General features: G+C 40.2%; 1 protein-coding gene across 7 annotated transcripts in view; it reads right to left on the reverse strand.

Annotated features, from left to right (window-relative positions):
- The window catches only part of LOC138317708 (pleckstrin homology-like domain family B member 2), a 144437-nt gene that overhangs the window by 65194 nt on the left and 64449 nt on the right, over positions 1–14794 (reverse strand). For 4 of the 7 annotated variants that reach the window (XM_069259559.1, XM_069259558.1, XM_069259556.1 and 1 more), the window contains one exon: positions 13357–13479. In XM_069259559.1, the coding sequence (XP_069115660.1) occupies positions 13357–13479 (123 nt within the window). Of the gene's footprint in view, positions 1–3072; positions 3597–3903; positions 4163–7495; positions 7641–13356; positions 13480–14794 lie in introns of those variants that run through there. The other 3 variants (XM_069259561.1, XM_069259562.1, XM_069259563.1) reach the window with 3 other exon arrangements.

Below are 14794 nucleotides of genomic sequence, written 5' to 3' on the forward strand. Positions count from 1 at the left end.
TTATATATGACCCTTAATGACCCTGTATGAACCTGACCATATTCAACCCTGAACTGTAAACTGTATACCCATGCCATGAATGGCCCATTTGTACTGTATATATCTGTATTATACTCACAGTACAAGCCATGTTCTGTGAGACTGAGCTAATAAATGAACAGTGTCTACATTTAGCTATGTAGGCATGCATTAAATAGCACCAGTCCACAACATTTGATCTGTAAATATTTTAACCTGCACACATGTACATATCGGTGCTTAATCTAAACATTTCAGCGTGATTTACAGGTAAAACGCAGGTATAAACACACCTTACAGGTAAATTCTCACCTGTTCCTACAGGTACTCCTAAATATGTTCTATATGTGCTTTAAGCGGACGATTTAAATTGAGTTATGTAAAGACATACATTGTTTAACTGTATTAAGTTGCAATTCGGAGGGCATAGTGGTTGAGGTATCTGACAATATTTAAATACAACATATAACTGGTTCACACACTTAGCTCTTAGGCATTAGCAAAGACCGATTCTTGAGGGATGCCCATATAATGTTTGGTGTTTTTTCTGGGTTGTGAGTTCAAATCCTATGTGGGGCATTGGTTGTGGTTTTTCTCCAGGTACTCCAGTTTTTCTCCACCAATAAATCTAGCACATCCTTACATGACCCTGGCTATTAATATGACATTAAACTAATATATGTCGGTATATTCCTGCAGGTATCAATCTTGCCAAAATGAATCTATTTTTAGTTGCTCCACTTTGACATTTCATAGCCCAACAAATTTGACATTTTTGAATCTTCACCACTTCTGCCATATGATCACATTTTGTAAAACTTTGCCTTCAGCTTTATATTTATAAATGTTAATCTTTTTACTTGGTACAATTTAAACTGATGACCTTTACATGCTGATCTTCAAGGTCACTTGATCATGAACCAGGATGAGACTGATTCATAGAGTTTCTACATTTATAATGGCCATGGGGTTATGCAAGGGGAACGTCATTGTCCACTCATGTTGTTCTATTTTGACATTTTATATATTATTAAATTAAAACCAGCCATGATATATCCTGCTAAATACAAAACTTCAGAAAAGTTTTAACAGAAAGTTAAAATGTATGACCAACTCACACCTTATTTACTTTTTAGATAAAGAATTAAATTTTGTGGACATTTGCCAGCTAAATAATGCCTGGACCATTTGAGACCTAGTCGACAGCTAATATTGCAAGTACCTGTGGAAATGAAATAAAAAGGAACAAAATATTTACACAAGAACTTCTGAACGTCTCTATAGACAAATAAAACAACTTAGCACTCTATATCATTCAGATAGAGAAACAACAACTCTTTATATAGCTTTTGACAACTCGAGAAGTTTCAACCCAGTATAACCACTTTGAATTCATGCTTTGTAGCCCTTGTTTTTATAAAAGTATAAAGCACTCTCAGATCTTGTAACACTCGTAGGGTAAACTGGTTTTTTCTGTCAACACATTTGTTAAACAGTTCTTTAAGTTGTTAAAACACTCAACCCAGTCAACAATAAGTATAAATGACAATAAGAGTATTATGTAATGTAATGAAGGATTCTATCTATAGTAAAACACATTATCCATATACCTTTAGATTGACACAAATCTTATTTATAAACCGAAATATATAGTGTTATACCCAACATAATTAAGAACTCAAGAATAAACCAAATTCACTTATTTGTGATCTAATTAGCTAATTAAAAGGTAACTGCACTTACATGTTAAGTTTCTACTAGTTATATATTGCACATCATATATAGTTTTGATTTCAGGTTTTAATGAAATAATAATGTAATATAAAAATTCAACTAATACTAAAGTTATTTGAACGTTACATATTTATAAACATTGGTCATATTACTTCATGCAAACTTCAAACTTTTTTAAATTATAAGAATTGTGTAATTTCTATTCAATTTATACAAATTTTACAATACCAATTCTTAATTATTAGGAAATATTGCAACCCTTAATTAATTTAATTACATTCATGCATACGTAATTAAGTTTTAATTGATTTTTTTATATGCTATATAATCGCCTTTTTGTCTAAAGTAATGGGTTCTTTTTAGAAAAAACTTACCTAGTTAAAGTTTTAATTTTTAGACATTTAATAATTAAATCAATTACCAGGACAAATATCATACATTTTTTCATTGTAATTGTATTTTAATTTGATCACTTCAACACATACATATATAATTATTTTTTTATTAATCTCATGTACTATCCATTTCTTATCTTTTTCATAGAAGATAAACAAAATATGTATAAGATTATGGAATCAATCTATTAAAATTGATATTCATAATTTTATTAAATTAGCTAGATTACCAAAGAGGTAAGAGGTAATTAATTTACCATAAATTACCCAATGATGTAATTTTTAAAACATTTCAATCATAACCAGATTTGATAATTTAATCTATATATTTATTCTTTATATTTATATAATATATATATATAAGGGGAAAAGAAAATGTTTTGGGAATCATAGAATTTTTTTTCTTTTCATTTCCACCTTATAAATAACTAAGTTCTAAAATATACATGTATTCAAAAAAAATTTCAAGGATCTATAGCTGACATAGATAATGTTGGCATAAAAACCAATACATATTAAGGCAATAAACCTTGTTGTTCCACCATATATGTGCATGTATGCATGGCTCCAGCACATTGGGTATATAAGGGGGCCGCGGTGGCCGAGTGGTTAAGATGTACCGACATATTAATTACCACATGCCCTCCACCTCTGGTTCGCGAGTTCGAATCCCATATGGGGGAGTTGCCAGGTACTGACTGCTGGTTGGTGGTTTTTTCTCCGGGTACTCCGGCTTTCCTCCACCAACAAACCTGGCATGTCCTTAAATGACTCTGGCTGTTAATAGGATGTTTAAACTTATAATCAAACAAAAAAAAAACAAGGGGTATAAAACTGCAGTTACAGCAATGACATACATGTCCTTGTGCGCATCATAAACAATATGATATTAACGACTTTTACCTGTAAGGAAACACATGCTTACCTGTAACTGTGTCTCGATCTGTAGATAAAGTCTGATGTTTGTATCATTGGCAAATATAAATCACTATAAACCTTGTAATTGGGTAGAATCGAAACTTTGTGAAGATTTTGAATCATATGATTTGGTGTTACTCCAGGTAGTTTACGGTAGCTGCAAGGTATATTTATGTCATTTATGTCAAAATCTCTTCTCAACTGAATCAATGATTCATTATTTTCCAAAATATTTCAAATTTTTATATAAATATTTTCCTTTTGCAAGTCATCTCCTTACGTGGTTCTGGCTGGCTCCAAACAGTTATAAAAATAAATCCTATTAAAACGGGAAGCATCTATGTGTCCGTCGACCATCGAATCCAAAGTTTTAAAGTTCACTTAAAAAATATTATAAATCCATCTCACAAATAATATCCATGCAGATTAATATCCAATCTAGAGGAATAGTGACAAACTCAGCCAGGGACTATAAAGGTAAAGAGAATTAGGTGGAGACACCAGTCTTACAGCATACCTGTACAGTTAAAGCACAAGAATAACAACAATATACTTAACACACCTGTCCTATATAGACCTATAGTCTACAAAAGTTTGTCACACAGGTACCTCAATAGGGGTATACAGGTAACTGGTCCAGCTAACATAGGTCAATTAACGACCCAAGGACAATAAGGGTTCACCCCAGGTGGTACAAATGTAAGTGACCCCCTCCCTAACACATATTAAGGCTCATATCACCTGTAGACATTTCCTCAGGTTTTCTCACCTGGCCATGTGAGATTAAGACATCAGTGCGTACCTGGTGTATACCTATGTATAGATATAAAACACTTACCTGTATTAATATTATCCATGATTATTGCAGGTTTATAATCCGTTACAGGGACAGACCCCAACCGTCTGAGCACAGGTATAATCTAAGGGGCCACCACTGTCCCCTAGTCAGTAATCCCGGGGAGCCATGCCTAAAACACCTGTATATAATACCTGTACACACAGGTAAAATCTGTACAGCCCATTCATTCCACTAGGGATGTTTTGATCTGTCCGAAAGGGGCCCACCCACAGGGTAATCAAAACTTCTCAAGTTACTGAAAACTTTTCTGAAGTTTGTTACATATACCTGCATAAAATGTGCAGTGTTACATGTAAAATGTGTGTGTTTCATTTACTTAGGTGTATACATTTTGTCACACACAGATCATATTCAACATTGTAATATATAAAGGTGACTCAGTTTAGTAAGATATGAGTTTAGACAGAATTGAATTTTAAATGAATTACCGAAAATTTAAATTTTGAGCAATTGATAATTCTCTTTCACGAAGACAATGCTGTCAATGAGGTTTATATATATATGTCAACATGAGTAAAAACTGAAGTTAAAGCTGAAGGGTTTTCTACACCTACACACAATCAGACAGTCACCTCATATCACCTGAGTACAGGTGTAATGTTGTCCAGTACACAATAGGGTGCTTGCTTTGGTGTGTCACATATAGTCTGTTTCAGAAAAGTCAACTTAGCTGCAGCACTCATTTCAATCTATAGTCTGTTTCAAAAAAAAAGGTAGGTAACATCTCTGTAATAAATGACTTAATTTGACACTTTAATCTACAGTTTTCACATATAATGAAAATGAAAATATCAATATATTCTAAGACTTAAAATAAAGTAAATTTTTAACACAATTAAGCGCATAATCTACAATGTAATTGAAATTGAGCCTTATTTCTTCCAAACAAACATAATTGTCAGGAATTCAATCCATTATAAGGTATCTAATAAATCCTTTTAAAATTTCATATTGGATTTTTATTAGTTTACACACAAGAAAATGTCTGAAAGACATTAAAAACATATGCCCCCACCTCAATCTCAATCTCGATCCCTACATATGGTCAGGGGTAGGACACAGTTTGTTAGGGCAAACAGGAATGGAGATCGAGGGCTATAATAGCCAGTGTATGATTATGTACGAAATATTTCTTTAGGGCAAAGTTTCTTGTGAACTACAGGTAATAAACTGAAGGTGATACAATCAGTGTAGGAAGGGAGACAACTGTTGGTACAGGTCTGTTCAGAGAGACAGCTGTGCAAGATAACAAGTAGGGCTTTATAATTAAGGTTTATTATCTACATAACATATAGACACAAAGTACTAAGTTTGAAGGCCACCGTGAACAGCATATTTGGTGTATTTATTATGCCTACAGCAGAAACATGCATCAAAAATAAAAATTGTCTGTTAAAGCCCCCACCTCCATACAGAGTAGGGAAGGAACAGGAGAACAGGATATGAATGAACAGATATACAGGTAACACAATGATTGAATGCCAACCCTCCCCACACACACCTTCATATTCTATAGCTGTAGTATAAGGTTGACAAGAAAACAAACTGTAAAATGCCATAGAAGCGGATCATGTCTGTAAAGTTCTGTATTATTACTTGATATATGGAACAGATTTATGATATACTACCCGTGCAAAACAATATCAAGAACATTCAGCGGATATGCATTTCCAATTCCCATTGTCATACCCCAGGGTTATCCCTCCCCCCATTGTCATACCCAGGGGTTATCTCCACCATCATTGTCATACCCCTGGGTTATCCCACACCCAATTGCCATACTCCTGGTTATCCCCACCCCTCAATGCCATACCCAGGGTTAACCCAATCCCCTATTGTCATACCTCTGGGTTATACTCATCCCCTATTGTCATACCCCAGGGTTATCCCCAACCCCCATGCCTTACATAGGGGTTATCCCCGACCCCAATTGTCGTATATCAGGGTTATCCTAATCCACATTGTCATACCCCAGGTTTATACCAAACCTAAATTTTTTACACCCCAGGGTTATCCCCATCACCATTGTTATACCCCAGAGGTATCCCAATCCCCAGTTGTCATACTCCAGGAATATCCCCACTCCATTGTCATACCCCAGGGTTATCCCCACTCCATTGTCATACCCCAGTGTTATCCCCATCAACATTGCATACCCCTGGGTTATTCCCATCTCCCAATGTCATACGTACCCCAGGGTTATCCACATCACCATTGTTATTACCTCAGCGGTATTCAAATCCCCATGGCAGTTGTCATACTCCAGGGTTATCCCAGACTCCATTGTCATACCCCAGGGTTATCCCCATCACCATTGCATACCCCTGGGTTATCCCCATCTCCCAATGTCATATGTACCCCAGGGTTATCCACATCACCATTGTTATTACCTCAGCGGTATTCAAATCCCATGGCAGTTGTCATACTCCAGGGTTATCCCAGACTCCATTGTCATACCCCAGGGTTATCCCCATCACCATTGCATACCCCTGGGTTATCCCCATCTCCCAATGTCATACGTACCCCAGGGTTATTCCTCATCACCATTGTCATACCCAAGTGGTATCCAAATCCCCATGGCAGTTGTCATACGTATCCCAGGGTTATCCCCATCCCCCATTGTCATACCCCAGGGTTATCCCCATCACCATTGTAATACCCCAGGGTTATACCATCCCCCATTGTCATACCCCAGTGGTATCCATATCCCCAAGTTGTCATACCCAGGGTCATCCCCATCCCCGATTGTCATACCCTGGGTTATCCCCATCACCATTGTCGTACCCCAGGGTTATACCCATCCACCATTGTCATACTTCAGGGTTATCCATCCACCATTGTCATACTTCAGGTTATCCCATCCCCATTGCCAAACCCCAGGTTTATACCCATCCCACATTTTTATTCCCCAGGGTTATATCCCCATCCCCCATTGTCATACCCCAGGGTTATCCCCACCTACCATTGTCATACCCCAGGGTTATCCCCATCACCATTGTCATGCCCCAGGGTTATCCCCATCCTCCATTGTCATATACCTCTGGGTTATCCCCAACCCCCTTTGTCATACTCCAGGGTTATTTCCATCCCCACTTGTCATACCCCAGGGTTATACCCCATTGTCATACCCCACGGTTATCCCCTTAACCCCAAATCACCCGCTCACATGCAAATACACTTCAACAGTTAAATTAAAATTCAACAAAATTGAATTCAAAATCAAAAGAATAAAAAATAAATAAACAGTGCTCATTACCATTTTAAAAATACTCCAGAAAATTGTTTCAGTCAAAATTATAAGCTTCATTATGCATTAGTAATACAAGTAGGGGCCAGGTATATCGGTGGTCCCTAGGGATCATACATAATATACAGAATAGAAACAACAGATACCTTTCACTACCCTAAGGACCTGTGCAGGGATCAACTGACCCTCGTAACAGATAAACCTAAAGTCAAAGATAAAGAGTTCATATCAGGTACAAACCCTATGGACCCAAATATCTACCGATTACAAAGCCCTATACATGTAGAACCTACAGACAATGATAAAGACTGATGTGGTACCTACCCCTGGGAGCCAGAGACCTGGGGTGAACCAAAAGTTCCATTCCTGCTATAAAATCCTGGTGTCAAACAGTCACTAGTGCCATGTTGGACACTGACTTTACACTCACATCCTGTTTATAAACAGACACAGCTCATAGTCTCCCAGCCTCCCTATCACACTCCAATTATCTCTATATCGGGGCTCCAGAGGGGGATTCCCACTCTCTCCATCACACTCCAATTATCTCTATATCGGGGCTCCAGAGGGGGATTCCCACTCTCTCCATCACACTCCAATTATCTCTATATTGAGGTTCCAGAGGGGTATTCCCACTCTCTCCATCACACTCCAATTATCTCTATATCGAGGTTCCAGAGGGGGATTCCCACTCTCTCCATCACACTCCAATTATCTCTATATCGAGGTTCCAGAGGGGGATTCCCACTCTCTCTATCACACTCCAATTATCTCTATATCGAGGTTCCAGAGGGGTATTCCCACTCTCTCCATCACACTCCAATTATCTCTATATCGAGGTTCCAGAGGGGGATTCCCACTCTCTCCATCACACTCCAATTATCTCTATATCGAGGTTCCAGAGGGGGATTCCCACTCTCTCCATCACACTCCAATTATCTCTATATCGGGGCTCCAGAGGGGGGATTCCCACTCTCTCCATCACACTCCAATTATCTCTATATCAGGGCTCCAGAGGGGGATTCCCACTCTCTCCATCACACTCCAATTATCTCTATATTGAGGTTCCAGAGGGGTATTCCCACTCTCTCCATCAAACTCCAATTATCTATATATCGAGGTTCCGAAGGGGTATTCCCACTCTCTCCATCACACTCCAATTATCTCTATATCAAGGTTCCAGAGGGGGATTCCCACACTCTCTATCACACTCCAATTATCTCTATATCGAGGTTCCAGAGGGGGATTCCCACTCTCTCATCATCACACTCAAATTATCCCTATATTGGGGTTCCAGAGGGGAATTCTTAGTCGTCTCCAAATCACACTTTTATCATCTCTATATCAATCAGGGTTTCAAATGGGAATTCCCAGTCTCTCTATTCACTCCAATTATCTCTGTATCGAGATTCCCAGAGGGAGGATTCCCTGCTATAATATCAGGTGTCATAAGGGCTCAAATTAAAAAAGTCACACAACTGTCTTTATATAAAGGGTCTAGAGGGAGGCTCAAAATCACACCCTGTCCATCTTCAAGGGGACTCAATGTCACACAGCTCTCTAACTTCATATAAGGGGTCTAGATGTGGCTCAAAGTCTCTTCACTGAACCCCAAGTACATCTGTAACAGGAGAGGGGTCAGATTGGGGTTTGAACCCAGGACCTCCCTCTGGACAATAGCCGGCTGCTCTAGCTACCAATTAAGCTACCTGGTCCATGGTCATCAGTGATAGAACCAATCCATGCACAGTCTCACTGCAGTCCTCTTTCCTTTTTCAAAGTTTTCACCCTCAAAGACATAGGAGACCCTTATACCACCACTGTGAGTATAAGAGAGGGGAAATGTAGCCTCCAGACCAGGACTCGAACCGGAGACCTCCCAGTTTGTTAATGATCAGCCCAGTTCAATACAGCTGCATCTGAAATAGGGCTTTAGAGCAGATACTCATCCAATTAGGAGTTATTACATACATCTCTACCACAGATGGAAAGCTGTCATCATATTTGTGGAAGTATATGGAAATCAATTAGCACAACTTAAAGATGAAGAAGAGATAACTCAAGGTGAAACCTTTTTTAAGCATTCCTTGTAGTCTGCTGCCAAATGTTTATTGTTAGGTTTGCCTAACCCTAATGGCCTGTGGGCTATTTATAGACACTGCACTGGGGCAAATTAGGACACCTATTCCAGAGTGTTATAGCAGGAAGCCTTGCACATTAAAATGATTCAGAGCTCTAACAAAATACATCACACAGAACTTTGGTTAGTCATATAAGGCCCATCTAAACATGTACCACCCAAAACCTCTCTACATTCCGCCTATTGATTGTAAGATTTTTTTGCAAACCCTACAGCTGGTACCTACATCCCCCCATCCCCACCCTATATTGTCTCTCCCCTCAATCTTTCACTCTCACTAACCCTAGCCCACCCCTCCCCTGCCCCTAATTATTACCCTGCAACACCTGGTTCCTATATATAGTAGTACCCACCTGGCCCCCTTATTACTGCACCCCTCACCCTCTCACCCCATATCCTAACCTAGGTCCCCTACCTGCCCCTCTCTTACCATTTAACATACCTCTGGTGCATACTATCTAATTTGCCCCCTCATCCCTCATCCCCTCATCCCCCACCGTCACCTCTCACCCTTTAGCCCTTTAACCTACACCTAGAACCTACTCTATCTTGCCTCTCTCCTGTATCCCTCTCACCCTCTCACCTCTTACTCTCTGACCTCACACCCTTAAAATATCACCTCTAATCTTAATCTCTCAACTCTAACCCCCTCACCCTCTCACCTCTAACCCATCACATCGTTAACCTCTCACCTTCAAGCCCACACACCCTTTAACTCTCATCCCTCACCCTCTAACCCTCATCCCTCACCCCTCAACCTCTAACATCTCAACTCTCAACCCTCACCTCCCATCCATCACCAACCCACCTTTCACCTCTCATCTCACCTCTCACCTTCTCACCCCTCACCCTCTCTTCTTCTCTCACCCTCAACCTGGAGAGGAGGGGTGAGGGGATGAGGAGTGAGGGCTTCACCCCCCCCCCCCCCCCTCCTCTATCGAGCCCACCTACGCATGTTTACTGACTATATCCTGACCCCCCTAACCTCCATCATCCAGCCCTTAAAGCCCTACGCCTGTTACTGACTATCTCCTGACCCCCTCATCCTAACCTCTCCCCTATCCCATGCCCAGTCCTTCCCCAACCCCTCACCTCTCATCTCTCACCCCTGCCCTCCCAAGCCCTTTAACCTAGACCTGTTACTGACTATCTCCTGACCCCCTCATCCTTACCTCCCCTATCCCATCCCCAGCCCCTCCCCAACCCCCTCACCTCTCATCTCTCACCCCTCCCCTCCCCAGCCCTTTAACCTACACCTGGTACTGACTATCTCCTGACCCCCTCATCCTTACCTCCCCTATCCCATCCCCAGCCCTTCCCCAACCCCCTCACCTCTCATCTCTCACCCCTCCCCTCCCCAGCCTTTAACCTACACCTGTTACTGACTATCTGTGATCCCCCATCCTCTCAGTCCCTCATCCTTACCTCCCCTATCCCATCCCCAGCCCTTCCCCAACCCCTCACCTCTCAATCTCTCACCCCTGCCCTCCCAAGCCCTTTAACCTACACCTGTTACTGACTATCTCCTGACCCCTCATCCTTACCTCCCCTATCCCATCCCCAGCCCTTCCCCAACCCCCTCACCTCTCATCTCTCAACCCTCCCCTCCCCAGCCCTTTAACCTACACCTGTACTGACTATCTACCTGACCCCCTCATCCTTACTCCCTATCCCTCCCCAATCCCAACCCCCTCACTCCATCTCTCACCCCTCCCTCCCCAGCCCTTTAACCTACACCTGTTACTGACTATCTGTTCTCCTGACCATCCTCTCACCCCTCCTTACCTCCCCTATCCACATGCCCCAGTCCTTCCCCAACCCCTCACCTCTCATCTCTCACCCCTGCCCTCCCAACCCTTTAACCTACACCTGTTACTGACTATCTCCTGACCCCCTCATCCTTACCTCCCCTATCCCATCCCCAGCCCTTCCCCAACCCCCTCACCTCTCATCTCTCACCCCTCCCCTCCCCAGCCCTTTAACCTACACCTGTTACTGACTATCTCCTGACCCCCTCATCCTTACCTCCCCTATCCCATCCCCAGCCCTTCCCCAACCCCCTCACCTCTCATCTCTCACCCCTCCCCTCCCCAGCCCTTTAACCTACACCTGGTACTGACTATCTGGTGATCCCTTCATCCTCTCACCCCCTCATCCTTACCTCCCCTATCCCATCCCCAGCCCTTCCCTGACCCCTCACCTCTCATCCTCACCCCTCCCTCCCCTCCCCTTTAACCTACACCTGTTACTGACTATCTCCTGACTCCCTCATACTTACCTCCCCTATCCCATCCCCAGCCCTTCCCTGACCCCCTCACCTCTCATCCCCCACCCTTCCTCTCCCCAGCCCTTTAACCTACACCTGGTTCTGACTATCTCCTAGATCCTACAGACAAACTCTCTGTAATTGATTCCAATCAGTTGTCCAGGCACAGTGCTCTAAGTTAAGTGCTTTGGATCCCCTTGCCTGTTATTCTGCTCCTAGACCTTTACACCAAACATTTCATTTCATGGCCAAAAAATCTCAGCATTTAACTACAGAGCTGTGCCTGAAACATGAAGCTATACATGTACTGCTGCTATCTATAAGGCATATTTTGGCCTAGTACCAGAAATCTTTGATGTGTTTGTATCTGTCTTCATTGACATGATAAAATGCAAATAATTACTTTCTTCAAAAAGATCTTAATCTGAATTATCTCTAATGTGAAATTCATCAACCAATAAAAATTGAAATCATACCAATTTCTAAATGAAGCATTACAAATGATGAGACATGACTAATTCTTTATCAATCTATTAAAGATAAAAACAATTTCAAGGAAATCATTTAAAGATATCATTACATCTTGACAGAATTTTTGCTGTCCCCGACCATGTTCAGGATTTTGATTTTTTATCACATTTTCAAGTTGGGTTATAGTATAAAAACAAAACCATATTTTCCAAATACTTTTTACTTTCATAATCAAAATTACAGTTATCTCCCCTGAACTATAAGTGCAAAATACAAGTTATATCCCCTGAACTATAAGTTCAAAATATAATGTAATATCCCCTGAATAACAAGTGTAGACACAAATTTTGTTCCAAATACAGAACATAAAATGCATAATAAATATTGTCACCAGTGAGATAGTAGAATATAGACAGGGTTATGTCCCCGGGACAAGTATGTACATGTATGATCCAGATGCGTTATATTACTCTCTGCATATATACACTCATACCTTACATTTCAAGGCACATGTGTGAAGCATGTGCCGGCATATGTGACAAATTTGTTATGTACATGCCAGACATGTGTGACGTTGACAAGATGCTGTATTCCATTACACACAGTAGCTGATGACCCAAACAGATTCAACAAAATGTAACTAAAAAATTCTCTTCTATATGACAATGTTTTTGGCCTAAATATGACAAAGAGGAAAATGAATATAAACAAATTGATTTGATGACCTTGTTATATAAGTTCTTATTATTCCATCATACTAGACAGGGTTATCCCGCTGTTGCTAGGGAAAAGATAACTCTGTCTTTTACTGGAGTAGGGAAAAGACAGCTCACACGTGCTACAATGACATGACTTCATCAATACATGTGACGTACGTCTTTTGTCGGTGATGTCATTAATTTTGACACACTGTGACGTTCCTATGATAACGGCACTTTGGAAATGCTTCTAAAACTGCATTTTCATAATGTTTCGTGAACATATGTGAGAAAAAGAATCAAACATGGGTCTATCAAGTTGACAGGGATATCTCAACCCTTGTAAAAGATATTGGCAGTCATCCCTGGCAAGCCACGGGTTGACCAGCCAAAATTTTTCACTATTAATGGACAAAAGACTGTAATTGGGGAAATAATTCCCCCTGCTAATACTGCTGAATCACAGAGCACAGGGAGAGTTATCTCCCCTGCTTATACTGCTGAATCACAGGACACAGGGAGTTATCTTCCATTTTTATGTTGCTGAACCAAAGGACACAGGGAGAATTATCTCCCCTGTCAATGCTGCAAGAGCTTTAAAGAGGCTTACCTTGTAAGAAATGTAGTGGGGCACAGGAGATCCGACAGTTGGGGAGAGCATCTTTAATCTTTTTAGCCTCCTTTGGGTGGTTGAACCGAAAGTAGTTAGACCTCCCAAGACACACCATACAACCTGAAAATACCGAAGGATTAAGTCAGAATTAAAATTACAACTGTTATCGGTGTGGAAAATAAGGATATGAGGCTGAACAGTTATAATTTAAAGGCCTGCAAAAAAGATCTGTTTATGATATCTGAAACATTTACCCTAAGTTAATCAAATTAAGCTACATACTTAAATACAAAATCCAGTTATATGTTCTTATAAGAATTCAAGGTCTATCAGAGTAAAGGTATAAATCTGAAAAAAAAGACTTTCAAATATTGATGCGTTTCCTGATACTTACAGAATTTCCAAACAGTGCGAAACGTAACATATATCTGTATGTGGTAAAACTTGAACATGTACTACATTGAGAAGCCTGAGCCCCTATACAGGCTGTGGGTACCAGTAGGATTCCCTGTGGGAAGTTAATTGTCTTATCTTAATTCCAGTAAAGCTCTATAATTTACATCTGTACCAGCACAGGGACTTACAGAGTGCCAACATCACAGTTACCTCCAAAACACCAGGTTTTGTAAATAATGAAGACAAAAATACATCATGTACTACACAACATACCATAATTGTTCAAATAAGTACTGTAACATCCTTTTTATGGTAAATATACCTCTTCCATTTTTAAGTTATTTCTGACCCTAGTACCTTGGGAATCTACCAAGGTCATTCAGCTAAACAAAATTTTAATCTTCTACTCACTCACACAAAACATAAACATGTACAATGACCTTGCTTGACCTCTATAACCCTAGGTGAGGTCAGGAGATTTCTTATTAATTTTCTAAAAGACTGGTTGCATTTCATTCTAATACATATTGCAGGCCAAATATAAATACCCTTGAATAATAGCTTATCTGTAATTGAGGAAAAGTGTTGAGGCTTTTATATGTGGCAAATGCATTGCTCCTCAGAATAAATCTAAAACATTAATATAGATTGTTTTAGCAAATGATTGTATTACCCTAGAAAAGCACATTTTATCATAGAGATTGGTAAAAGATATTCAATCTCGGTAACAAGATTACAGAAATAACGGTATTGAGCCGCTTGTCAATATCAACAACAGTTAGGAACAACATTCAGTAAGTTAGATAAGGACAAGAAATAAATCTGTGTGGCATGTTTACTAGTGAGGAGACAGAGGAATGACATGTTTTTGTGGGAGATGCCCAGATGTTACACTGTGTAACCAGATGTTCTATCTGATATCTAGGCTACTGCAGACAGTGAAGATGTGCAGGACAAATCTAGATACACCAGCTGGGGAATACACAGACAAAAAAACCCACCAAATAATCTATATATCTCACATTCCTTGATGTTACAA

The sequence above is a fragment of the Argopecten irradians genome, chromosome 3, assembly GCF_041381155.1.
Source record: "Argopecten irradians isolate NY chromosome 3, Ai_NY, whole genome shotgun sequence".
Lineage (NCBI taxonomy): Eukaryota > Metazoa > Mollusca > Bivalvia > Pectinida > Pectinidae > Argopecten > Argopecten irradians.